Source organism: Phocoena phocoena, chromosome 11 (assembly GCF_963924675.1).
Source record: "Phocoena phocoena chromosome 11, mPhoPho1.1, whole genome shotgun sequence".
Taxonomy (NCBI): Eukaryota; Metazoa; Chordata; class Mammalia; order Artiodactyla; family Phocoenidae; genus Phocoena; species Phocoena phocoena.
In genome coordinates, this window is record NC_089229.1 from 89,934,479 (window position 1) to 89,962,052 (window position 27,574).

General features: G+C 38.9%; 1 protein-coding gene across 1 annotated transcript in view; it reads right to left on the minus strand.

Moving 5' to 3' along the window:
- Window positions 1-4,588: 4,588 nt before the first annotated feature.
- The window catches only part of DERA (deoxyribose-phosphate aldolase), an 86,492-nt gene continuing 63,506 nt past the window's right edge, over window positions 4,589-27,574 (minus strand). Inside the window, exons 8-10 of the mRNA XM_065888205.1 lie at window positions 10,066-10,178; window positions 5,667-5,816; window positions 4,589-5,361 (exon numbers count right to left, since the gene is read on the minus strand). Of these exons, the coding sequence (XP_065744277.1) occupies window positions 5,305-5,361; window positions 5,667-5,816; window positions 10,066-10,178 (320 nt within the window). The 3' untranslated portion in view covers window positions 4,589-5,304. The remainder of the gene's footprint in view (window positions 5,362-5,666; window positions 5,817-10,065; window positions 10,179-27,574) is intronic.

Consider the following 27,574-nt stretch of genomic DNA (forward strand, 5'->3'; position numbering starts at 1 on the left):
TTTGAAAAACAAAACAAACAAGAAAAACCCAAAAACAAAAAAATTTAAAACACCCATTAACCTCGAAAAGACCAAGGACCTAATGTTTTCATTAGCTCCCAGTCTAGAGATCACGTATACACAGTAACTTCACACTAAGATACCAAGTATCTGTGATATGTCCCTCTCCTAGAACATTATATCTGTTTTAAATATAAGTTAAAGAATGGGCTCTGTTAAAATAGGTCTTGGTTTTAAGTGCAGTTATACGAGAAGCATCAAAAGTTAAAGCATTCCTAAGAGGTAAAATCAAATACCGCTGAATCTTACTATCTAGACTTGCTGAAATCCTTTGGAAGATTTCATGGATGATGATTCTAAACTCATCTAAAAAGTTTAATGCTAATCTCCAAAGCTTGCTTTTAAGCCCAAAGTGTGATCAAGTTCACCTCTACTGTGAAAGGATTAAGGAATAATGTTACTTCCATTGTTCCCTCTCTTGTTCTTGGCTATGAAAAGCAATCAAATATACACCTTTATCCTGGAGTTTCATGATAAAGAAGGGCTGCTGCTGATGGACTTTACCACTGAACGGATACAGTTACTTTGGAATCTAGGAGCTGCATACAATGGTTCTCAAAGTGGGGTTCCTGAGTCAGAGCATCGACATCACCCGGGAATTTCTTGGAAATGAAAATTTTACTGAATTGGAAGCTCTGGGGGTGGCGCCCAGAATTCCGTGTTATAAACTCTCCTGGTATTTCTTTTCTATGCTGAAGTTTGAGAACCACTTTCTTTGGCAGCACAACTAAACCACCCCAATCAAAGGAGAACTTACTTCTGAGGATGGAATAGCAAGATGTACCCTCTCAATTACACATTTCAGAGCATTAAAGGAGTTCTTCCCTAGAACTAGCTTAATTTCACATGTAGCATAAACTCATTTCTTCTTCATTGAGGGGATACAGGACTCTTGCTTACTAAGATCCCATAGGGAAGTTTCTTTTCCCGGGGACTGTTAGACATCAAGTACCCTTCAATCTTCTCCTCAGGCTAAATAACCTCAGTCCCTTTTACCTTTATTTAAGACTTTTTAAAAACTCATCATCCTTGTCAAGCTAGAGTAAAACATAACCTCATCTGACTGTTCAGTTTAACTGAAACACGTTTTCTATCACGGAAATTAACTCCAAAAAACCTAGGTTTCTTATATTCTACCTATGTTTTACAGTATGAGATGTACTTCTTAAAATAAAAAATCAAATTTTAGGTCTGTCCTTTCTACATATTCTGATTCCTCCTCTTCACCCCGTTCCTCTTCCTAAAAAAAGTTTTAGTTCATCGTAAGGTCACTACGTATTTCATATATATTGGATTAAACATTCTAATCCTCATTTGCCCCATTAAATAAGAACTGACCAGATGGACATTCCTCTCTCTCTCCTGAGCAGGGTTTAGTTAATTAAAAATGATTATTTTTACTATGTATTTTATATATCAGCCAGATGTTACCTGCGGTCTTTTCTGGAAAGGATCATTTGGTGGTGGTTATAAAATATATATTTTCCTTTGGGAAGCAAGACTCTTGAGCACGATCATGAAAACAAATGAGAAATGGATTTCACCTCACACCCTTTTCCTAGTGCCAAAATGGGCATAACGTTTCATTTCCTTTGAAAGTAGGATCTATTCAAATTCTTTCTTCTTCTAACTCTGCATCCTGGTCCTATTTATGCTGTGTCAAAAGAGGATCAAGTCGATGGAAGAAAAATTCGTGTTGGTTTTGTCTGTACTAGAAGTGTAAGTTGACTTTTCCAAAGAAACTGATTTGGTTTAAGACATATGTGTGTGACATAGCCACTGTTCTGCTCAATTAGGACGGAGACTCCATTGTGTCACTGTGAGGCTGCCCTTCCAGATAGACATTACAACAGTTCCTGCTTTTGCACAGGTCTCCTTAGAAGCTATAGTTCATGCAAACTAATTCGCCTATATTTCCCATTAGTGCTGAAACAATCCAGAATGAGGCAAAGATACTGTAATTACAAAATTGTTTTGTGATTACACTAGTCATTTTCTCTCCATCGGTAGACCAACTAGAATTCAAATAAGTGCTCCCTCTTTTTTCTTAAAAACAAAACAAACAAAAATAACCCGCAAAGGGACTTCCCTGGTGGCGCAGTGGTTAGGAATCCGCCTGCCAATGCAGGGGACACGGGTTCGAGCCCTGGTCTGGGAAGATCCCACATGCCGTGGAGCAACTAAGCCCGTGAGCCACGGCTACTGAGCCCACGTGCTACAACTGCTGAAGCCCACGCACCTAGAGCCTGAGCTCCGCAACGAGAAGCCACTGCAACGAGAAGCACACGCACTGCAACGAAGAACAGCCCTCACTCGCTGCAACTAGAGAAAGCCCGCGCGCAGCAACGAAGACCCAACGCAGCCAAAAATAAATAAAATTCAAAAAATAATAACTCACAAAGCAACATTCAACTCTCTTTATAAAAACAAAAAGAAGTCAATTCTTGAGATCACCCAAAATTGTGAAAGTCTAACAGATTAAATTAACCACACTATCGGTTAGATTTAGATGGTTGGTCTTCTCCAAGACCCCATTTAGAAGATGACTAGAGACAAAAGTTGAGTCTTGAAAGCCTGAAATTCACATGACAACAAACATAATATTTGGTGTGGCACAGTGTATGAGCAAGTAAGACACTTTTAATTCCAAAGCCCTGGCTCTGTCCTGTGAAATATGTCATGGCATGAGGTGGATCTAAGTTCTGGTCTCGGCTCTGACTTTCTGTGTGACCTTGCATAAGTGACATCCCCACTTTGAGTTTCTTTTCTCATGAAAACGTAGAACTAGATATTCTCTAAAGTCTCTTTAGACCCCTAAACTATATGATTGGTTGTTTAAACACATCTTTAAGGCTTAAATATGCCTACTGAACAACTGCAGTAATTTCCGTGAGAAGGGCTGGGGGTTGCTTTCATTAACTTAGAAGCTTTAAACACAGCACAGGGTGACTCATCTCCTGACTGTATAAAGCATCTGGTCCCCGTGTCCTGAAGTATCCAAATCGGCTTGTAGTAAATCATGGTCACCTCAGAAATGACCTCTTCCTCTTATGTTTTCATGGCAACCAACATTTACTACTGTCTTTCTGTTAAAGTCATCTGTGTTACATTTGATTTTGAGAGCCAAGTAAGGGGCAGACATTCCTGATGAAGTGTCTGATAGTCCTTGGAATAAACTGTCCTCCCAAATATATGATTACTTACCTCTAGATCAGGCCATGTTCATCAGCCTCTAATAGGTCTGAGGGGCTCACTGGTCTTAATTTCCTGTGTGAATCTGTAACTGTCTGCAGGGGTCCATTTCAGTGGACACGGCATATAAATCAGAACTGACGATAATGATGCCTGTTCACTTGATCGACTGAAATGACCAGCTGGGTTTAATGGGAGGAAAACAGAAACCCCTGTGAAATTGGAATAGCTTCAAAGGTGATGGAATGTAATTACTTTTCTGAAAAGTTTCTTCTCCAAAGGTGACTGGCCATTGTGCTGTTGGGCACGTGGACCAGCATGTTATGAAGGTGGAAACGGCATTCAGAGCCGCTGACCACATCCAAAGGCCTGAGTCAAAAGTTCGCTTTCTGCTAGGGTGTGAGGGGAAAGCAGAATATCTTTTCTGCTCTTATTTTTAATCATTTCACTCACAGAGAGGTGCTCTGAGGGATGTGCCTAATTGACTACTGAGAGGCAAATTCTAATTTAGATTGCTGCAAAAGTGTTTTCTCTTTAGAGCCATGTACCATTTTCTTGGATGTGTTATCATTATCTTTAGGGTAAGAAAAATTGAACTCTGAGTGAATCTTGATATCATCTGCATCAACCCCTTTATTTTACAGATGAAGAAACTGAGGTCCAGAGATGTGAATAGACTGGACTAATGTCACAAAGTTAGAAAGAGGAAGAGGCTGGGCTAGAATTCAGCAGATGAGAAGATGAAGCCAAAACCAACTCCTCAGTCCAGAGTTTTCCATTTATGAGTAGCTGGAGACTTGTTCAGGGAGGAAGAAAAAGATGCTCTCCGTGAAAATCACCATTTAAGAAAACTTAAGTTCTATAATGTGGGAGAGGTGCTAGCAAGCCAAAAAGGCGGAGGTGGGCAGTTGAGAGAGACAGTAAAGGAACTGGTAGCCCACAAAGCAGATGACCATTCCCCATAGCTGACCGGGGGCTCTGTCTATGGGTCTTTGGGTGCCAGGGGACAGTTTTACGTACCTGGGGCGACCGCACAGACTCAGGAGCCAGACTGCCTGCCTCGGCTTGATTCTTGACTCTGCTAATTCTGAGCTCTGTGACCTTTGGCAAGTTGCTTAAGCTCTCTGTGCCTCAGTCCCTCATCTGTACAAAAGGATGATAACATCAGTACTGACTGTTGTGAGGATTAAAAACGTTACTGTACTAATCTTGCTGTAACAGAGATTAAATAAGGGTGAAATAAATTGATATACATAAGGAGCTTAGCACATACTAAGTGCTGTTAGTGTCTGCTGTTTCTTCCCTATTCACTCTATCAGAGAAAGTTTCAGAATACAGACATAAGTTGTATTTATTAATAATGTACTGAGGTGCTTTATCTGAGATAAATACCCAAGGACTCTACTAGAAAGTCATTGATAAAACCTCTTTATATGTTTAATGGATTAACTTTTCAATATGTATTACTACAATCGAAAGGTTTTTTAAAAATAAACAACTACAGGAATTTTTTTAATTAAAAAATTCAATGATATCCATAGTTTCACATAACAATGACAGAAATTTCATTAGCAAAACAATTAGTAGAAGGGCATATCTGCTGCAAAAATTAAAGACGGATTTTCAGGGCAGGAAATTGGTGCCGAGTAAGTGAATCTTGAAGTCAGTGAGAAAACAAGAGCGGTTCAGGGGTGCTGCATTTTCTTTTGCTACAGCATGGTTCTTGGGCAAGTCAACATTTTGCTTCCTTAGAATTTAATGTTGTCAAAGCTATCATTAACAATTTACTGAGAGTTCTTAAGAGAACACCTTCACAAAATTAACAATGGAGATCTTCTAGCAATCAAGACCATTTCAGACATGGCTGAAACGGGGACCATGTGTGTACACACCATGTGTGTACCTGGCTTTTCCCTTTCATTCTTTGAGTTAAATTCAATGGAAATTTTAAGGGAAAAAAGTCAGTTACCTATTCCCTCATTTTTTTAATGAAATAGTTTTAGCAATCACGCAGAAAAATAGTAAAGGACTTTTCTGGAATTCGTCGCTGATTTAAGACATGGGAAGATCATGATAAGCTGCATATCTTCCAGTCACGTGATGGTAAATCTGTGGGGAAAGCGGAGTTGAATTAGTCATTAATTATTATATTACTATACATATCAATTAATAATTACAGTATTACATAATAATTTTAGTTAACATTTCATTATAAAGCCCCACCTTATGTACTCAGCAGAATCTCCATCCAACCTATTGAGGTGGAGGTTTGCTTGGAAGAAGGCAGAGGCTGTGTACAACGAGGTCATCAGATGAGTTTCCATCTCCAGTTCTCACAACCCAATAAGTGCCTTTTTATTTCTTTCTCAAAAATATTTGTCAGTTTGTTCCAAGGACAACGGGTTGCTCCTCACCTGCCTCTCGATGTCCGCGAGCAGAGTGCTGGCACCTATTCGAAAGAGTTCTGGCTTCAGCCACTCATCCCCCAGCTCCTCCTTTATGAGAGAGAGCCAAGCAAGGGAGTCCTTCGCGCTGCGGATGCCTCCTGCCGGCTTAAAGCCTACCTAAAAGGGGAGGTGGGAAAGAGAGCAATGCTTAGCATTGTTATTGGGTTGCTTTAAAAACTGGTCCTGTGTTAATACGGGGTCTCCATCCTCTCTTTTCTAAAGCCTATTTCGCGTGTCCCCCCGCCTCCCCCCAGCCCCCGCAGAAGACCTTAGAGCACTGACTCATGCCCATTTACACTACAAAACGACTTTTCCAAGATTAATGGGAAGAATGTCACTGCCTCTGAGACACTAATGAGAGTTAATAACCCTCATTAACATTTCACTTACTGGAAAGTCATAAACCTCAACCATCTAGACCATAGCTGTGAACCTGGGATAAACAAGAGAGGTGTCAATAAACAGGAAAACATATCACAAAAGCCCATTCATTCTCCGTTTCTACCAGGAGGCCAGAAGAAATGTACACCTTCCAGCCCTCCATCCTGAGCAGCAAGAGAGACATATGTGGGTTTAAAACAAGAGGAGAGACTCAGTGAGGCCACACTAAACAAATTAGCAGCAACCAGCAAGGAGAGGTGACAGTTACTTTAATCAACTTAACTGCAGGGACTCTTTTTCTAAGCTGTAAGTAGACCAAGTTACGTAGAGCAGCCAAACAGTTAAAAAAGCACAGGTGAAAAAGACGGTGTAGGGGACCTTTACACTTCAGTAGTCTCTGAAGGTGACCACAAAACAGCACAATTCGGCCAATATCTGATGTTTGCAAATGATGTCCCTGGGTCCATTCGAAAATGATAAACGTGTCCTATATACAGTAAAACCTGCTTATTTGGATATGCTTGTCTCAAGAACTTGACTATCCGGTACAGTAAACACCCAAAGCCCAAGAACTAAAGCTCATGCCTTCGACCACTCAGAGTTTGGCTGCTCTGACAGGTGGCGCCAGCAGGGGGCGATTGCTAACAGAATGCCAGAGAAGGGACACGATAAATGAATGGTCCCATTATCAACCTGTAAAAAATGATTAAACAGAAGCCTTGATTAAATAGAGTCGGGAGACCAGAAGCGGGGGTTCTAACTCCTGGATAACAGAGCCTGACAGGAAGAAGAAAGACTCCTTTTCTGCAAAGGACTCAGCCAATGAAAAGACCCGGACTCCTTGCTTAGTATACGCTGTCTTCCTTTTCCTCTCTATAAAGCACACTTCTTTCCTTGCCCTGCAGGGACTTGCATGTGGCTCGCCATGGTGGCTGATCTCAAATAAGCCCAGCTTTGGCGGAGAAATAGCTAGCGGTCTACTTGCTTTAGGTCAGCAAACCCAACCCAGAAACTCCTGATAACCTGGACTCCACCACGTCCCTCACATCACATCCAGTGACCCACCAAGTCAAGTCCCACCGATCCCACCCTCTGAACTCGTCTATCTCCACACGTACTTTCCTCTCTACTCTCCCTTCCACTGTTTTAGTTTAGACTCTCGTCAGCCCTCACTGGAACATCGGGAGAAGCCTCCTAACCGGTTTCCCTGCCTCGGACATACGTCACACAGCTAAGCAACAGCCGTAGAGAGATTCGAACCATATCTGCCTATCGCTCTGGAGCCCAAGTGACCCTGTAAGAGTGAGGGGAGGGACTTCCCTGGTGGTGCAGTGGTTAAGAATCCGCCTGCCAATGCAGGGGACATGGGTTTGATCCCTGGTCCGGGAAGATCCCACATGCTGCGGAGCAACTAAGCCCGTGTGCCACAACTACTGAGCCTGCGCTCTAGAGCCCGCGAGCCACAACTACTGAAGCCTGCGTGCCTGGAGCCTGTGCTCTGCAACAAGAGAAACCACCGCCATGAGAATCCCATGCACCGCAGCGAAGAGCAGCCCCCGCTCGCCGCAACTAGAGAAAGCCTGCATGCAGCAACGAAGACCCAACGCAGCCAAAAATTAAATAAATAATAAAATAAAATAAAATGATATTTCTTCAAAAGAACAATTAAAAAAAAAGAGTGAGGGGAGGTGTGGGGAGTAGGGGGAGATAGGTAGAGTCAGGTTATTTATTGAGATGAGGCAAAAAAAAGAATAAATTTTAGCTCATATTAGCATACGCGTTAATCACAGGAGCATTTCCTGTCAATTAGGCAGTGCTGCATATAGATTTTTCTATACAATTCAGTTGTGCCAGCAAATCTATTTGGCAATGTTTCGAAAGACAGTTTCTAGCGTAAGTTTATCCTTTTTTTTTTTTTTAAGGGAGAGAATATGGAAGACATAAATCTGCAGTGAAATCAGCTATGAAATATCAAGCCTCTGCTTCTCAGGAGTGACACTAATCATGGTCTGGAAGGCGGCCTGTCACATTTTAAAACACCCCTTAAATCAATGATGTGGAAGCTTCACAGTCTAAGGGCTGCCCGGGCAGCTTGTCAACAATCCAAAAAAATGCCCCTGGTTTGCAGATAGACACAGGTCCTATGTGAAATCAAATGTGATCAAGATGAATATGAATTGACTTGTACCTGTTTCTCAATAAAACCAGGATGAACTTTATTTATTAGCTGAGGAAAGGAGGGATACAATTAAAAAGAAAGTAATGAAAGACAGCAAAATGTTCCTCCCTCACTACCCTGATCTAGAACACTGAACACTTAAAACTTTTATTGAAATTCTTGTGTAAGGGCTCTTTTGAGAAGGGGCGTGTTCACTTTTGTATCCCTAGCACTTAACAGAGGTTAACACGGCACACAGGTAACGACTCAATGAATGTTTACTGAAAACAAAACAGGACTTGGGCCCCCACTGGAGAATCTTAGCCCCAACTATGGAGCTTACGAAACGTAGAGATGCCTGAAGACTGATCCAGGACTGCCGGGGTGAGGACCCAGGCATCTGGAAGTATAAAAAGCTTCCCATCTATTGGGATGTTCTTCGGCTGAGAGTAAGAACCACTGATCTAGTGAGTGGTGGTGGTCTCATTTGGGGGGCCCAAAGCTGGAGTTCTCATTCTTACAGCTTTTCTTATAATTTTTTTTTTTTTTTTTTTAATTTGGACCATTGCAGAAAGGCTACCAAGTAGAGGTTACTCAAGTTCGGTTAACTTTCACATGTAGGTCACCGTGTAGGTATTTATCCTATTTGTACTCTTCTAAGTATGAAGGTATTCTGAAGGAGCAAATGCTGCAAGGAGTTCCTTTCCTCTCAAACCCAGGTACCTTCTTAAAAAGGTCTCCGATTCCAAAATAAACTGAAATACAGTCACATATAAAGTCATCACAACCAGCTGGCAAAGGATTAAAGTTCTTTTTTTTGGGTTTCTATTCAGCAGAAATCAAGAGATTGGTTTTAAAAGATGCCTTTCAGGAAGGGAAAGTCTCATTTAAAAATAAAAATTACCTTTCTCGCCAATGATGTTAAAAAAAAAATCCTTTGAGATAATTTGCAGCTAAACAAGCAACTTGAAGTGAAAAGGAAAATCCAAACTCATCTAAAAAAAAAAAAACACCTCATACGCATTTTTCCTTTTAAATTCATGTTTCAAAAATATGTATTATTTTTTGAAAAGCGAGCATATACCCTCCTCAGCTTAACAGTCTTCCAAAGAGCACCTCCAGCTGCCATAAAACGCAAAAGTGGATATTTAATTCAAGAGCTATATAACGTCTAGCTACCTTTTCCCTGCTGTTTCACAGCATTTCATTATTTTGTTTAATAAGTTCATCTCCTCGAGAATTTTCTCTTCACCTCATATTATTAAAAGTAATAAGTTTTTCTGGACCGGGGGTTTCCCAACAGAAAAACCAATTTATGTGTGTCCTTCAATAATGACAGGAAAAGATTATTTCCCATTATATTGCAAACTTTTCATATCACCACCACAGCTTATCATTCAATAAATGTTACCCTGCAATTCTTTCCATTCCTCAAGAAGTTTAATTTCTGCATTAACCTGTTTTCTCTGGCCAACGCCTTACCAGAAAGTTTCTGTGTTGCAGCAGAATTAGTCCGTTAAGGAACCCATTTAGGAATCTCTCGTCAGTGATAAAATTGTCTTCGGTTAATAAAAGGACACAAAGTGAGTTTACACCTTGATCACACATCCTAACGCCCACACTCATACTCACTTTCTGGGAATCGCACAGTTTCCCCCCGAATGTATTCTTTGGTAGTGAAAGGTAAATTAAACGTTTATCTTAATACAGGTAACGCACTCACACCATCTGCCTATAATGCCTATAAAGACAGTTATCATGGCTGTGACGAGTATTGTAAATAACATTATCTTTACTCCAAAGGAAGATTTGCTGGCAATAATATACCTTGTTTCCAGTTTTCCAGAAGAAATCCCTAATGGCCCGTAGCATGACTATAGCTACTGGGAAGGTGGCATTTACTGTTTCTTTTCCAGTAGAGGTCTTAATAAAATCTGATCCTAAAACAAAAGGAAGAAAAAACTCCATGTTAATTAAAAAACTTATTTTTTATACTTTTGAGTCAGTGGAAGAAACGAGTTGTGTAAATTCTCTTTCCTGAGGAACATGACTTTATTTTTCATCAATTATTTGAAAAACTAAAACCAAATCTCTCTTTAAAATCATTCTGTCCACATTTTTTTCCCCTGACCATACGATGGATTAAATTAGGCACCAAATGGATTCTCACTGATCCCTGGAGCTCTTGTCTCTATATTTCCATATCAGCAATTAAAACCAAGTTGGTTTATTTAATGCAAAACTGAGAGGAATAGAAACAATTTCATGCCCTGTGCTTAGCATCATATATCGTAACATTTTACGACAAAACCGGAGGGCCTACTCATATTCTTACATGTGATAGAAAGTACACAGTACAGCTGTGACAACACAAGGAGAAACACCATTAGCTGATTCCTACTGCATTGTTCGTTAATGAAAGCTCTGTCTTCCAACCAGATTGTGATTTTCATGAAAGACACCATGCATTTTCAACTTGCAAATATTTTTAACACTTCCTGTCTCTCAAATGTATCTTAAACCTATTGATGTAGGTTTCTGCTGAATAGAAACCCAAAACAAAATAGCACAAGGAGACAAAGAGAGGATAATAATAGTTAAGAGTCACTGAGTGCTGTGCACTATGCGCTATTCTAGGTGCTTTGTAAGTACTGACTCAATCGATCCTCACAATAACTGTATAAGTACTAATATGATCCCCATTTTTAAAGAGGAAATTAAGGCACAGAAGTGTAAAGTAACTTGCTTGAGGTCACACAGGGCAGGGGGTAGGTAGAATTCTAACCAAAGCAATACAGCTTAACCCATGTGCTATAGAGTCTCTAAGAAACTTACTGAGGGTCACACAGTCAGACAGCCAAACACAGACTCCATCCTTCAGGTGGTGAACCATCCTCACAATGCTCTGTGCAGACCACAGATCAGCAGCACAGGCACTACCAGGGAACGTGTTTAAAACGTAGACTCTCAGACTTCCCTGGTGGTGTAGTGGTTAAGAATCCACCTGCCAATGCAGGGGACACAGGTTCAATCCCCAGTCCAGGAAGATCCCACATGCCGCGGAGTAACTAAGCCCGTGCGCCACAACTACTGAGCCCACGTGCCACAACTACTGAAGCCTGCGTGCCTAGAGCCCATGCCCGGCAACGAGAAGGCACCGCTATGAGAAGCCCGTGCACTGCATCGATGAGTAGCCCTCGCTCACCGCAACTAGAGAAAGCCCGCGCACAACAACGAAGACCCATCGCAGCCAAAAATTAATAAGTAAATTAAATAAATTTTTAAAAAAAGTTTGTTTAAAAAATAAAATAAATAAAACATAGACTCTCAGGCCCTACACCAGACCAACTGAATCATAATCTGAATAGAAACAAGGTTCCTAGGTGATTCCTGGGCCAGTGCATGGCCCTCGCGCACAAAATCTGTGGAACCCTACATAAGACTAATCTCTGAGATTCTCCCACGTCTCTCAAAGAAATGGTCAAAAGAAGTGGAGACAAGAAGTGGCCAAAACTTTCCCCTCTGGTTTCAACTGCAAAAGACACGCCCAGGACTACCCTGTGGATAGAAAGGTTCAAATCAGCGCGCCTTCAGCAAGCACACTGTGTGAAAGGCACAGTGGGAAATATAAACACAAAGCATTCAAGCCCTTTCCCTCAAAAGCATACATGCTATGAGCAGGTATAGAGGAAACATAAATCCTGCGTAATCACTTGGTGAGTCAGAAGTCAGGAGATCTGGTTTCCCCCTCTGCCAGATACTGTATCTACCTTGCAAGTTCCATCGCCTAACCTTTCTCATTTATAAAACATGTCTGGAAATTCTTACTTGCTTCATAGTGTTATACAAAGAATCAAAAGAGACAATCTCTGTGAAAAGACTGTGAAAACTGTCAAGTGTTAAACAAAGAGAAATGGAGCAAAGACCTAGGTAGGGTTGCAATCTGTGTACGAAGCACAGGAATTCTGATCTATCCAAGCAGGTCACTGGAAGCCTTCTTTCCTTTGGGCCTGTAGGCCCGTTTGGGGAAACGGAGATGTGCCTGTCATGCCTGCATTCATTCAAGAAGTGTTCACTGAGCGCTTACTATGTGCTGGATTCTGCTCTACATGCTGGGAACAGATCATGACACAAAACCAAGTTCTTGCCCTTGTGACCAGATTCTCTAGAAGAAAAAGACAATAAACAAAGAACTACATAAAAAAGGCCAGGTGGAGTGAAGTGTGGTGAAGAAAAATAATGCAACGTAATGAGAAAGAGAGTGACAGATTCGGGGAGAGGTAGCTGTATTTAAATAGTCACCATAAAGGCATCTCTGATGAGTAAAATTCAGAGACTGATGAAGGGAATCTGTGAAAAGAGCACCACAAGCAGGGAAACAGCAAGTGCGAAGGCCCTGAGGTAGGCATGTGCTAAGGTGATGAATGAGTGATTAAATGGGACTCCACGACCAATGCCTGGCCCCTACAACATAAGAACTAACAAGCAAAGAGCAGAAATGAAAGCCCGCAAACAGATGTAAGAGGTGAGAGGAACATTACTAAAAAATTCACACTGCAACCATGATGTGTTTTCCTAACAGGTGACACTGTCTTCTGGTTCACTAGAAGGCTTTTGGGTACAACACTGGATCTATCTGAATTCTCCTAAGCATCTCGGAAGAGAAGATTATTAAGACAGAAGACCAAGGCCATATTTAGAAGCCTAAAAAAAAGGTACGGTCACTTAAAAATCACACCATCTAAAGTTAACCAAAAGAGCCAAACTCCCTTACGGAGGAGACTGTCTTCCTAGTACACCTAGAAGAAAACACCTACCGTGGTAGCAGTAGCAGCCCAGGAGCTGTAATGGTGGCCTACACATTGTTTGTGTCTCTTTCTTGACTGTATTGTTTGAAGACAGGTGCTATACCTTTCTTGTGCACTTCTGTATCCCCAGAGCGTGACACACATGAGAAGCTTAATAAATTTTGGGTGGGTGGATGGGTGGGTAGCCACAGTTACCAATAAAAAGCAAATGATAATATTTTCCATGTTTAACTGACTAATGGGGAAAAGGAAGACAGTTTGGGGTTTCATTCCAGTCCCAGTAACAAAATTGGGCAGGTGGCTTAGAAGAAAATATCATTTTATTTATTTATTTTAAGTTCAGAACAGATTCAGATCTACAGCAACATTACGAGGACATTACAGAGAGTTCCCATATACCCCACACTCAGTTTCCCCTATTATTAGCAACTTATATCAGTATGGTACATTTGTTATAATTAATGAACCAATATTGATGTATTAAAACCAAGATAATATTTTATTTAGATAAATAATACTTTATTTAGATTTCCTTAGTTTTACTCAGGATCCAATTTCATCCAGGATACTATAATATATTTGTCATGTCCCCATAGGTTCCTCCTGGCTGTGACAGCTTCTTAGACTTTCCTTATTTTGATGACCTTGACAATTTTAAGGAGTACTTGTCAGGTATTTCATAAAATTTCTGTCAACTGGCATTGTCTGACATTTTTCTCATGATTACACTGGGGTTACATGTTTTTTGGGGAAGAAAACCACAGAGGTAATGTGCCATTTTCATCACATCACATCAAGGGTACATATTAACAATCACTTCCCACTGTTGAAGTTGACCTTGAACACTGGTGTAGGTGGTATTTGCTAGGTTTCTCCAGTGAAAAGTCACTCCTTTCCTCCTATTTTCCATACTGTACTCTTTGGAAAGAAGTCCTTAGTGTGTATCCCACACTTCAGGAATGGGAGCTGCAAGCCACTTCCTTCAGGGAGGAGCAACTACATACATCCTTTGGATATTTTTGCATGAGAGACTTGTCTCTTCTCCATTTATTCATTTATTTATAATCATTTATTTATATGAATATAGACTCAAAGATATTTATTCTTTACTTGGGTTTATAATCCAATATTACTTAATTTATTTTGTTGCCCAAATGGCTCTAGGTTTGGCCATTGGGAGTTCTTTCAGTTGCTTCCTGTTTTCCTTTGACACACCACCATAATGTGGATTTTTTGTTTTTTTAAGCACTTACTTTCTGGTACTACCAGATGCTCCAGGCTCATCTTATATGTTTTCCACCCCAGTCCAAGAATAAGCCATTTCTCCAAAGAGCCCTGGTTCCTTTTATTGGAAAATAGTGTTCGAAACTAAGATCTTGGTGCTAGGTGTTCATTGCTATTGCTAGGGATCTTGCTTTTAGGCCTTCTCAGCTGACTGAGCAAGGAAAAATTTGTGTATATATTCTAACCCATTGATATATACATATATATTTACAATTCCATATTTAACTATCTACGTCTATATTGAACTAAAGACGAGTTATACTGATGTCTCCAACTCTGACCCATTACAAGGATTGTTCTAGGCCTCTCCCCTTGCTTATCTGTAAACTCCCACCCCAACAGTGAGAACCTGGCACCCACCATCCATGATCCATTTATTTAACTGTGCACATCCAGTATGCATGTATCGTGTTCTCTGAATTGTTAACCACACCATTAAGGAAAACCACTGCATCGACGACTGTCTAGGGTTAACGTGCAGTTTCACTGGCCTGTAAGCTTTATAGACTAAATTCATTTACAAAGATATGTAACTCAGCACCTTTTCTCCCACCTCCTTCAGTGAGGCTGTTTTGTACATTTGTAATATAGTTTGATTCTTTGGCCACAGTGTGCATTCCATCCTGGAATCCCCTGACCCCCTAAATGGCTGTGTTCGTTTGCATATATTAAGGTTCACTCGTAGTGAATCTTCTAGTGGTTTTGAAAAATGTATAGTGTTATATATCCATCTTTACAGTACCATACAAAATACTTCCACCACTCTAAAAAATCCCCTATGCTTCACATTTTCATTTCCCCCTTGCTCCAGCAATCACTGAACTTTTTACTAACTCAACAGTTTTGCCTTTTCCAGAATGTTATATAATTGGAATCACGCAGCCTTTCAGACTGGCTTCTTTCACTTAGCAACATGCACTTAACATTCACTTCTGTCTTTTCCTGGCTCATTTCCTTTTATTGATAAACAGTACTCCATTGCATAACTGTTCCACCATTTGTTAATCTATTCACCTACTAAAGGCTATCTTGGTTGCTTCAGTTTTGGGCAAATATGAATAAAGTTGCTATAAACATTCATATGCAGGTTTTCGTGTGGGCATAAATTTTCAAATCAGTTGGGTAAATAACTAGGGGGGAAATTGCTAGATTTTACAGTAAGACCATATTTAGCTTTGAAAAAAGCTACCAGATTATCTTTCAATGTAGCTACACCATTTTGCATTCCCAACAGTAACAAATGAGAGTTCCTGTTGCTCTACATCTTCGGTAACAATTGGTGGTGTCAATTTTTGAACTTTAGGCAATCTAACGGGTATGCGTACAGGTCAAGTACAGATTATATTTTGTTAGATTAGATTATACCAACTATGTCAATTACGAATTACTATTGTAAATGGTAGTTTTCTTAAATTTCAAATTCTGTTTGCCCATTACAGTAAATAGGAAAGAAACAGACTTTTGTATATTAATCTTGTATCACGAAACCTTGGTAAACTCACTTAGTAAATTCAGGAGTTTGTTGTTTTGGAGAGATTTTCTCCATAGACAGGGAGGTCATCTACAGAGAAAAACAGTTTTATATCTTTCTTTCTGTATTAATACCTTGTGGCTGTGGTAACTAATTATAACAAACTTGGTAGCTTAGAGAAAAAGAAATTTATTCTCTCACCGTTCTGGAGGCCAGAAGTCCAAAATCAGGGTGTGAGTATGGCTGCCCTCCCTGTGGAGGCTCTCAGGAGAACATGTTCCTTGTCTCTGCAACTTCTTATGGCTGCCAGCATTCCTTGGCTGCATCACTCTAATCTCTGTCTCCACCTGCACATTGCCTTCCCTTCTGTGTGTGAGCTTAATATTCCTTTGCCTCTCTCTTATAAGGACGTATGTGGTGGCATTTTGAGTCTACTCGGATAAGCCGGAATAATAGCTTCGTTTCAAAATCCTTAATTTAAATACATCTGCAAAGGCTCTTTTTTTTCCCCCCCCAAAAAAAGGTAATATTCACAGGTTCTGGGGATTAGGATGTAAACCTATCTTTGGGGGCCATTATCAGTCTACCACACTTCCCAATCTTTATACATTGTATTTCCTTTTCTTGTCTTATTGCACCAGCTAGGACTTCCAGTAAAATGTTGAGTAGGCGTGGTGAGAAAGAACATCCTTCCCTGTTCTTAGAGGGGTCTTAGGGGAAAAGCATCCAGTTTCCCAGCATATTAGCTAAAGTCTGTTTGTAGGTATGTTTTATCAAGCTGAGGCAGTTCCCTCTATTCCTAGTTTGCTGAGAGATTTTATTATGAATAGGTGTTGGAATCTGTCAAATGCCAAAATTGTACCAATTGATATTGGCATACATTTTTTTCTTTTTTAGCTTGATATGGTGGATTACATTACATTGAACCAGCCTTGCATATCTGGAGTAAATCCCAGCTGGCTGTGGTATATTATTCTTTTTATACATTGGGCTCATTTTGCTACTATGTTATTGAGGATTTTCACACCCATGTTCATGAGTAACAATTATCTATAGCTTTTCTTTCTTGTAATGTCTTTATCTAGTTTTAGTACTAGGGTAATGATAGTCTCACAGAGTGAGTGCTCTCTCTTCTATTTTCTGGAAGAGACTGTGGAGAATTGGTATTATTTTCCTCCTTAAATGTTTGGTAGAATTCATCAGTTAAACCATCTAGAGCTAGTACTTTCCTTTTTGGAAGGTTTTAATTATTTTTCTTTAATAATTTATTAAAGTATTATCATTATATCATTATATTATTAAATAAATAAGCAAATTTATTATAACACTCTATAATTAAAACATTTTATAAAATAAATAAAATTAAAATAACATCATTAATAGACATAGGCCTATTCAGACTATTTCTCTCTGTGGGAGTTTTGGTTGTTCCTATCTTTCAGGAAATTGATCCCTGTAACCTACATTATCAAACTGTGGGCAAAGAGTTGTTCATAGTATTCCTTTATTATTCTTTTAACGATCATAGGAACAGTTATGATCTCTCGTTTCTGATATTAGTAATCTCTCTTTTATTCTTGGTTATTCTGACTAGAAGTTTATCAATTTGATTGATCTTTTCAAAGAACCAGCTTTTAGGGTTTTAAAATTTTCTCTATTGTTCTTGTTTTCAATTTCATTTAATTTCTGCTCTAATTTTGATTTCTGTTGTTCTGCTTGCCTGAGACATAAATTATGGTTCTTTCTCTATGTCCTAAGGTAGAAGCTGAGATTACTGATTTTTGATCATTCTTCTTTTCTAATATATGCATCTGTTATAAATTTCCTTCTAAGCTCTGCTTTTGCACAATTTCACAAATTTTGATGAGTTGTATTTTAATTTTCATTTAATTCAAAAGAAATTTTAAAAATTTTTCTTGAGAATGTCTTGAACTATGTATTATTTAGAAGTATGTTGTTTAATTTCCAACTATTTGGGAGATTTTCAGCTGTCTTTCTGTTATTGATTCCTAGTTTAGTTCCACTTCAGTCCAAGAACATACTTTGTATGGTGTCTATTCTTTTAAACATTGAAGTGTGTTTTAAGAGCCAGGATGTGTCCTTTCTTGGTGAATGTTCCATTAGAACTTGAAAATATGTATTCTGTTGCTGTTGGACGGAGTTCTCTATAAACATCAATTTGATTATGTTGATTAAAGGCTACTCAGGTCAACTACATCCTAGCTGATACTTCTGCTTTCTTGAGCTATCAACTACTGAAAGAGGGGTCTTGAATTCCAGCTATAATAGCAGATTTGTCTATTTCTCTTTTCAGTTCTACTAGATTCTGCCTCATATTTTGATGCTCTGTTGTTAGGTGCATACATGTTTAGGATTGTTTAGGATGTCTTCTTGGAGAAATGAGCCCTTTATTATTATGCAATGTCCTTCTCTGTCCAACCCCTGAAAATGTTCCTTTTTCTGAAGTCTGCTTTGTCTGAAATTAATACCCCTACTTCTGCTTTACTCTGATGTTAGCATGGTATATCTTTCTCCATCTCTTTACTCTGAACCTTCAAAGTCTTTATATTTAAAATGGCTTTCTTACAGATGACATATAATAGGGTCTTACTTTTTATAATTAATTATACCTTTTTCTATTTGTTGTATTTTTTATTAATTGTTACACCTTTTTCTACCTTCTCTGGTTTTAATTGAGCATTTTATATGATTCCAATTTATCTCCTCTCAGCATATCAATTATACTTCTTTTGTATACTTCTTTAGAGTTTTCAATATATATTTTTAACTAATCTACCTTCAAATAACACTATATTGCTACACAAGCACTGCAGTTACCTTTCAACCAAGTATTCCTCATTTCTCCCTCCTATCCCCTATAACACTGCTGTAAAATTCATCTTCACTTATCCATATGGTATAATCTTTAAACAGTTATCTTTTAGATCAACTGAGAAAGAAACATAATTTCTTTTTGTTCTTCACTTATCCTTTCTCTGACAGCCTTCCTTTTTAATGTAAATCAGAGTTTCTGACCTATATAATTCTCCTCCTTCCAGAAGAACATTTTAACATTTCTTATAGGGCAGATCTGCTGGCAATGATTTCCCTCAGTTTTTAATATGTCTAAGCCCTTCACTTTTGAAGGGTAATTTCACTGAATATAGATTTTTAGGTTGGTGGGGTTTTTCCTTTGATACTTTAACTATTTCACTCTACTTGCTTCTTGCCGACACGGTTTCCAATGAGAAGTCCACTGGAATTGTTTCCTTTTCCTTTTCTCTGGCTCTTTTCTGAAATTTTCTATTTGTCTTTGGTTTTCTTCAGTTTGAATATTATATATCTAGATGTAGTGTTTCTTGTTGTTTGTCTGTTTGTTTTTGATATTTATTCTGCTAAGTGTTTGAGCTTCCTGGATCTGCAGCTCGGTATCAGTCATTAATTTTGGAAAATTCGTGGCTATTATTACTTCAAATATGCTGTCTACTCAATTTTCTCTTTCTTCAAGTATTTCGGGTACATGTGCCACACATTTTGAAACTGTTCCACAGTTTTTGAATGTTCTGTTTTTTTTTCATCCATTCTTCTCTTCACATTTCAGTTTAGGAGATTTCTTTTAACCTATCTTCATAGTCACTGATTCTTTCCACAGCCCTATCCAGTCTACTGATAAGGCATTCTTCACTTCTGCTTCAGTGTTTTTGATTTCTAGCATTTCCTTTTGAGTTTTTCTTAGGGTTTCCGTCTCTCTGTTTATATTACGTATCATTCCTTCATGTTGTCTACTTTTCCCGTTCAAATCATTAACATATTAGTCATAGTTACTTTAAATTTCTCTTTCTGATAATTCTAACATATCTGTCATATCTGACTGGTTCTGTTGTTTGTCTGTATAGATTCTGTTTTTTCTTGCCTTTTAGCATCTCTTGCAATTTTCCCTTTTTAAAATTTTTTTTTAATTTTATTGATTTATTTACTTATTTATTTTTGGCTGCGCTGGGTCTTCATTGCTGCGTGCAGGCTTTCTCTAGTTGCGGTGAGCAGGGGCTACTCTTTGTCTCAGTGTGCTGGCTTCTCATTGTGGTGGCTTCTCTTGTTGCGGAGCACGGCTCTAGGCACGCGGGCTTCAGTGGTTGTGGCATGCGGGCTCAGTAGTTGTGGCTCGTGGGCTCTAGAATGCGGGCTCAGTAGTTGTGGTGCACGGGCTTAGTTGCTCCACAGCATGTGGGACCTTCCTGGACCAGGGCTCGAACCAGTGTCCCCATGCAGGCGGATTCTTAACCACTGTGCCGCTGGGGAAGTCCTTCTCTTGTAATTTTCTGTTGAATGCCAGTCGCGACATCAGGTAATAGGAATTGAGATAGATAGGACTTCACTGTGAGATTTTATGTTAATCTGGCTAAGAGTTGGGCTGTGTTTAATGTCTGTTGTAGCCACAGGTATTGGAGACTTCAAGTCCTATAACATCCTGGTTTTTGTCTCTCATGTTTACTTTAGGCTTCCTAAGTCTTCCTACTTAGAGACAGTCTATGTCTTTTAGCTCTGTCAGCCGTAATCCACTGGATTACTGGAGCCCTATTGCTGTGATGATAGTGTATGGGAGAGAGGAAGTATTTTATAGTCTTATTAAATTTTAGTCTTTAAGTGGGCCTTTGTCCTTGGGCTGTAACCTTCATAAGTATGTCTTGGCTTTTCTCCCCTACTTTGGTGAGGTAGGAAGACTAGAGTGAAATGCCCTCCCAGGTAGGATAAGGTTCTAATAAAGTCTTTTGCCCTGGAAAGTGGACCTTTGACAGGGAGAATGCTCTGGGCATATTTCATAATGATTATCTTCCCCTTCCCCTGCCACAGCCAAGAGAGGATCTTTCTGAGCTCTTCACTGTGAGAACCTGGGGTTCCTGGAGGTAAAAGCCACAAAAGTGTGGGGCCCACATGCAGCCTCCAGCACTTTGTCAACATTACCGTGTAAGTGTTCCTACCAGTTTATGGCTCTAGCAGGTAAGCAGATCTCAGCTGTGACCCTCAGGATCTTCCTGTCTCTACAGATTTCAAGGTGGCAGTTTGCCCTGTGACTTAAGCTCCTTAATGGGTCTGAGAAAAGTCACTGATTTTCAGTTTACTTGGCTTTTTCTTGCTCCAAGGACAGTTATGACAGTTTCCAAGCTCTTCACATGCCAAAGCTGATACCAGAAGTCCTTAAATTTTAATGCAAGAAGTCCTTAAATCCATATGGAAATCACATATGGATAAAGATACAAATTATATACAGTATTTACAGTGTTTTGGACAGACGCCAAGTAAGTATTATAGTCAACAAGAAATGGAAAGGTTCAGATTCACTTTAGCGAAAACAAGGGAAGGTTTCATAGAACGGGGAATTTGGGAGAGACCTTGAAGGAGAGATAAAATGTGAAGATGAGAGAGCAAATGGAAGAAAACCACCATTAGAAGAAACACCAAAAGCATAGAAAGTGCAAGACACATCCCAACAATAATAAATGGATGCATCTAAGGAATCTCTGTGAGGGACAGGGAGCAGAGACAGGGAGTGGTGATATTTGGGGTGTGTGTGTCAATGCGTGTCTTAAAAACTGACTGTAAAAATCCGTTGATCACCTGAGATCAGTGTTTAAGATACTAAATAGGGTGTCTGTGCTGGAGAGGTTGAGGAAGGACAATTGAGAATCAGAGACCACATAAGAGATTCAAATAGCAGGGAGGTAGGCACCCCTGGCTATCTCTTTAAATCCAGGAATAAGGCCGAGCTTTAATTACACAAAATACTTTAGAAAGTACACTCGTATTTTACAACCGTCAAAAGAACAATGGATTTTCCAGTGGGACTAGATAGGCACACACTTTGTTTTACTTATTTTAATATTGCTTCCCTTGCCCCCGCTGCTAAAACAAAACTACCTTAGAGAAATAAATGCTAGATTTCGAATTACCAACACCACAGAGCACCACAGATTCTCCTCAGAGCTCATGTAAATCCAACATTAAACCAAGTTCACCTCTGCTCAGCCTGGGGAAAAAAACCTTATGAGAATATGAGAAAATATCTCACAATTAAAATAGCTGTCCATATAAATGTTCTTTCATCAGTGCCCATAATTTCAATGAAATAACTAAACTAGGAGATGAAAGGCCTGAAAAGTCAAAAGCAACACATTAAATAGACTAGTATTCAAATGTAATTGGTTGAAATTAAAATTAATAATAAATTTACAGTATGATATTACATTGTATTTTTTTATTTTCCAAATTTGAAATCTCTAGCACAAGACTTTTTTCGTGGTCTAAAGCAACTCAAAGCTTTTCTAAGGCCTATAATTGCAAGTCTCCATGGTACAGTTTCATTAAAAACTTTCATTAAGCAACAGCTGCCCTTGTATACGGTCTTCTAATCAATTCGGTCAAACAGAATGACTTCTAATCAGCTGTTGATAAAAATAGAAGATGAAATTCTAATTCTAATAGATTAACCACAAACTCAAGACAGTCTTCAAAATCCATCTAGCTCTATTCTCCAGTGGATTTAATGACTATTCAGCAACTCATTACTAAATAGAACAAGATGAACATTTTCCAGTTCATTAAAGAAATGTACTATGTATTTTTGCATTGTCCTCATGATTCGTTACAGGGAGTCTTAATTACAAGATAATGGATAATGGTTATTAAATGCAGACTGCAGTAATGAAGCTCTATTCATTTGCGAACCTCAGAGACTGCAAAGAGAAGAAAATAAAATTACTAGCTTCAAAAGATTAACGGATCAAATTATTATTCAATTTTGAAAATCTCATTCAGACTTCACAGAAACAAGAAGAGATTAAAAACTAGTATTAAGACCAAAGTAGTACATTTAAAAAAATAATATCTTAAGGCTATTACTGCCTAATAAGCTTCAGATGTGATTATTAGAAAAACATACAGCTAACAATGGGAAAACATACATTTTTATTTCCTGAACAAATCTTACTTATGAGATAGGAAGTAACTGGTAGGATCTTAAAGGGTGTCTTGGTGAACATGGAAGATATATGCTACTAGGCTACAAAAGAACAGCACAATGGAAGGTATTATGAACATTTTATACCTCACTAATGAAAAAGAGGATTTAAACTCAACTGTCGCTTGAGAAAGCTTGTCATGAAGCAGAATTCATGCCAACCCTATAATAAGAGTTTCTGGGCACACTATTCATTAGCACCATGTTTTCTATTGCTCTGTAAGATACCACCAGTTCAAGTCAGCAAGCGAGTTTTGTATGGTAATTCTGACAGTAATTTATACTTGCAATCTGCAATGGGACACTTTAAAAAAAAAACAAATGTACTGTACAAAAATATGAAGGCCCCAATTAAAACCATATTCTTAGATATTATATTCTTTCACTCATCGTAGGCTTGAAAATAATTTGGGGTGAGATAAAAAGATCCAGTCTATGGCTGAAGAACTGGCCAGAGGAAGGGTGGAAGCAGAGGCCCCTGTGGAGATATCAACATGGTGCTTCTGCTCAGTCTGGAAGTACAGCACAAAGCCATCCTTATGTGATCCAGGGATACTGGCTAATCTTGTGAAAAGTGGCGGAAACGTTTTCCAGAAGAAAGACGAAAGCCTAAGAAGGAAAGAAAAAAATAGAAACACAAGCTCTCTCAGTTCTTTCCTTCAATCTGAAGAGTGAGCTCCGGAAATACTTCTCATTTGGTCCAGTCCATCAAGTGAAAAAAGGAACAGAGCATCACAGTTAAGCAGTAAGGCATGTTCAAGCAGAAGGGCAATCAGAAAGCAACCACAATCTCAGAGTTGGAAAATATCTCAAATACCCTAAAGGTCAGATTGGCTCACGATAACCACATTCCTTGCAGTTGCCTTCCTCTCAATAAAAACAAAAACGTGGCCATTTAAAACAATGCAGAACAGTACGATTCAAATGAAATGCAAGGTAGGAACTGACTATATAATCCTTGGTAATTGACAATAATGTCCCTAGGAGAATATTCTAAACAATTACGGTAACCATACAAAGATATATGGTAGAATGGCTTGACACAAACAAGAGTCCTTGAGCTATGTCTAATATGCCCGAAGTTTCCTTTCACTTCTAAAACTTAGGTTACTTGAAATGAGTTTTAGAACTAGAATAATGTTACAGATGAGTAACCAATCAATGCAAATAACATCTATTTTATAGTGGATTTAAACTGTGTAATTTTTCAAACAACTCTAAATAGGTTTTTTTTTCCAATTTGATAAAAGGATTATTTAACTCAGATGTTTATAAGACCATATTGTCAGCATTTTGGGCCAAGATGGGAAATGGGAAACAGCAGAATATCTCCTAAACCAACCTCTAAACCTCCTCCAATTCTACTATCGTATTAATGCTCCTGAGGATGTATCCACATACAGTCCAGAGTTCAGAAATGGGCTTCCTAAAACCACGCTGTCCTTCCTAGTTTTCACCTCTCTCTTTCCTTCTCCCTCTTTTGAGTAAAGTTACCAAGGAAGGAGAGTTGGGAAAGTAAACCCTAGAAGATTATGTCATTAAAACAACAGGTTCTGAAATTAGATAGTGGGGGTGGGTTACACAACTTTGTGAATACACTAAAAACCCCTGAAATGCACCCTTTCAAGGTGAATTTCATCTTACAGGAATTACATCTCAATTTAAAACAAAAAAAGAAAACAAAGAACGTGTGATAATGACTGAGAAAGGAGGAGAAAAAGGAAAACTACTACAACTAAACTCTAGGTAAAATTATCAATCGGTTGACAAATTGAGCACATATAATCATCTGTACCCTCACACCTTTCCTGAACTCACATCTTAGGGCTACTCCCAGTCATCTCCGTAAGTAGTTTCCCACCAGCTCCCAAGTATGACATCCATAAACCAGGCCTCCTCTCTCATCGCCATTAATTACCGTAACATAACATTTAGCCATCACTGGTCTAAACAGATGTAGTTATCAATTGGTAATGCTTTACTCTGTAGATGAGGTTAACCGAATGAACGACATTCATTTTATTTAAGCATTAAACAACCTACAGCATCACAAATGAAGGAAAATACTTCAACACACTTATCATTATAGTTCCTGAAAAAAATTTTTTTAAAGAATGGTACCACCACTGAGAATTTCATGCGGGCCACAGAGAGAATTTTGTTTAAAAGACCTCTTACGACCAGCTCAGTGATGCCTACTGGGGTCACTGACTCTTATCCTGGACATAGTCTAGGACTGCTCTGTCCAATATAGTAGTCACTAACCAATGTGGTTACTGAGCACCAGAAAAGTGGTTAAGTCCAAACTGGGATGTGCCATGAGTTAAGTCCAAAAATACTCATGGGTTTTTGAAGAGTTAATACGAAAAATAAAATGTAAAATATCTCACCAATAATTTTCATATTGATTATACACTAAAATGATATATTGTGGATTTATTGGGTTAAATAAAATATATTTTTATAATTACTTTTACCTGTTTCATTTTACTTTATTAGTGTGGCTATCAAATTTCTTTAAAAATATTTCTCTCTATAAGACAGCACTAGTCCACAGCTTCAACGAGACACCAAAATTTGTAATCACCTTGCGTAGGCTACAATTTGATATCCTTTTAAACTAACATTCTTTAAGTGTTGCTTTAAATTCATTTAGAAAAAAAGGCTCAATTCTGCCTAAAAGTAGAATAAGAAGATCCCTGGTAACAGCACTTAACTACATTCTCGCTTGTCGAAAAACTCTGGCTCTGCCCCTCCCGATTTGAATACTTCACTCAGCCAAACAAAAGCTCTGTAATTAACTTGGACCCATCCTCCTTAGAAAACAAAGATCTGTTTAGAGAACAAAAGAGCATGTCCCTAGACTGTCTTAGGCCCAATCCCAATCACATACTGTAAAGGAATTCTAGTAAACTCAATTTTCTCTGTCTTCAATGTTTTCAGTGTTATCAATGTCTTTTATGGATTAGCACCCCGGGAGACTGGCCAGCTGACTAGTCCCTTAATCCTGTCTGAAACTGGCCTTGTTTTTAGTTTTCAAACATACGCGAGTAACTCTAAAACTACACTTACAAACTCATGACAGTGCTCAGTCCAACCACTCTATCCCAACCCTTCGATAGCCATCCAACTAATGTTTACTGAGCGCTTACTATGTGCTAGTGCTGTTGAAAAATGGGGGACACAGCAGAGTACAAGACAAGGCTTTCCTTTACGGGGCTCTGCACCATTAGAGGCAACGACGACTTAGTTATATAAGTTATACCTGTTTTTCTCTTTCTCTTGGTCTGGCTACCTAAAAAAATGTTTTATCTGTCTCCATTACATTACCCTCTTTTTCAGAAAGCTGGTGGCATTGTGAGAAGAAAAAAAAAAAAAAAGAGAGAGAGATTAATGACATTAGGCCAGTAGCCTATCTATGATCAAAAGAAGATGCCAAAACTATGCACAGGCATTGTCACTGTAGAGGTATAATAGTTTGGATAAAATAGTAAAATGTTTTAGACTCAATATAAGATGAAAACATCAATCTATAGATCAAGTTACCAATGCCAAATGCCTCAAAATCAAAATGCTTTCCTTTTGGGCCAGCTACAGCTGAACTTATGATGTAGGGATTTACTACGGTAAGTAAATGTCCTCTATTGATATAGTAGTTTTAAAGCCATCTTATCTTAAAATGACACAACCATACCTAACACATCTTTTTCTCCTTCCCATCTGCTGGGAGGGAAGAGGCAGATGCAACCTCAATACAGGGTAAAATGTGATTTGGTATCACTATACTTTGGCAAAGAAGAGTAAAATGAAGAAGTGTTTTAACAAAATAACAGCTGAATTTCATTCTGATTGCGCTTTCTATTGTCACTAACAAGTTTGGAATATACAGAATATATATTAACATTAAAAGTCAGGAACGCTTGTGTGGAATCTATTAACTCAAGAGAAAATTACTCAAACTGAATAAAGAGCTGCTTAAAATGGACTTAGAAATACATTTTACTGAACAAAAGCAAGCTAGAAAATTAGGCTACTTTATCAGGATTAGAAAGTGCTACGAATATTAAACACAAAGCTTTTAAAAACAATGCAGAAGGCTTCCCTGGTGGCGCAGTGGTTGAGAGTCCGCCTGCCGATGCAGGGGACACGGGTTCGTGCCCTGGTCCGGGAAGATCCCACATCCCGCGGAGCGGCTGGGCCCGTGAGCCATGGCCACTGAGCCTGTGAGTCCGGAGCCTGTGCTCCACAACGGGAGAGGCCACAACAGTGAGAGGTCCGCATACCGCAAAAACAAACAAACAAAAAAAACCAATGCAGAGCATATTTGAGATTATCATACCTCAATGTCATCATAAATCTTTTTTTTTCCCAACAATTGATGATAAGTATGTAGAGTGACTTTTTACAGTGACTTGTCTTTCATAAAAGAAGTTGTGTTAATTTTTCTAAGGGGTGTTATCTCTAGGTGACTGTTTCACTGTACCTGGAGATTCATCTGCTTCCCATTAGCAGATCCATAGATGGGTGAACCTTGAAAAGCTCTGAATGCAAAGTATTTACCACGTGGAGCTCTCTGGCCAGCCACCTGGGTTATGCAGTTAGCACTTACCAACCACTTACAAAGACAATGCCGCCTCTGTTCACAAATTGTTATCAAGTTTAAATTCTCGCTATTTTTCAACCAGTCACACCTTCATTTTTATCTTTATTCCTTTTCACTCAGCCACCACCAGAGACCTTGAGTCGTCAACAAAAGAC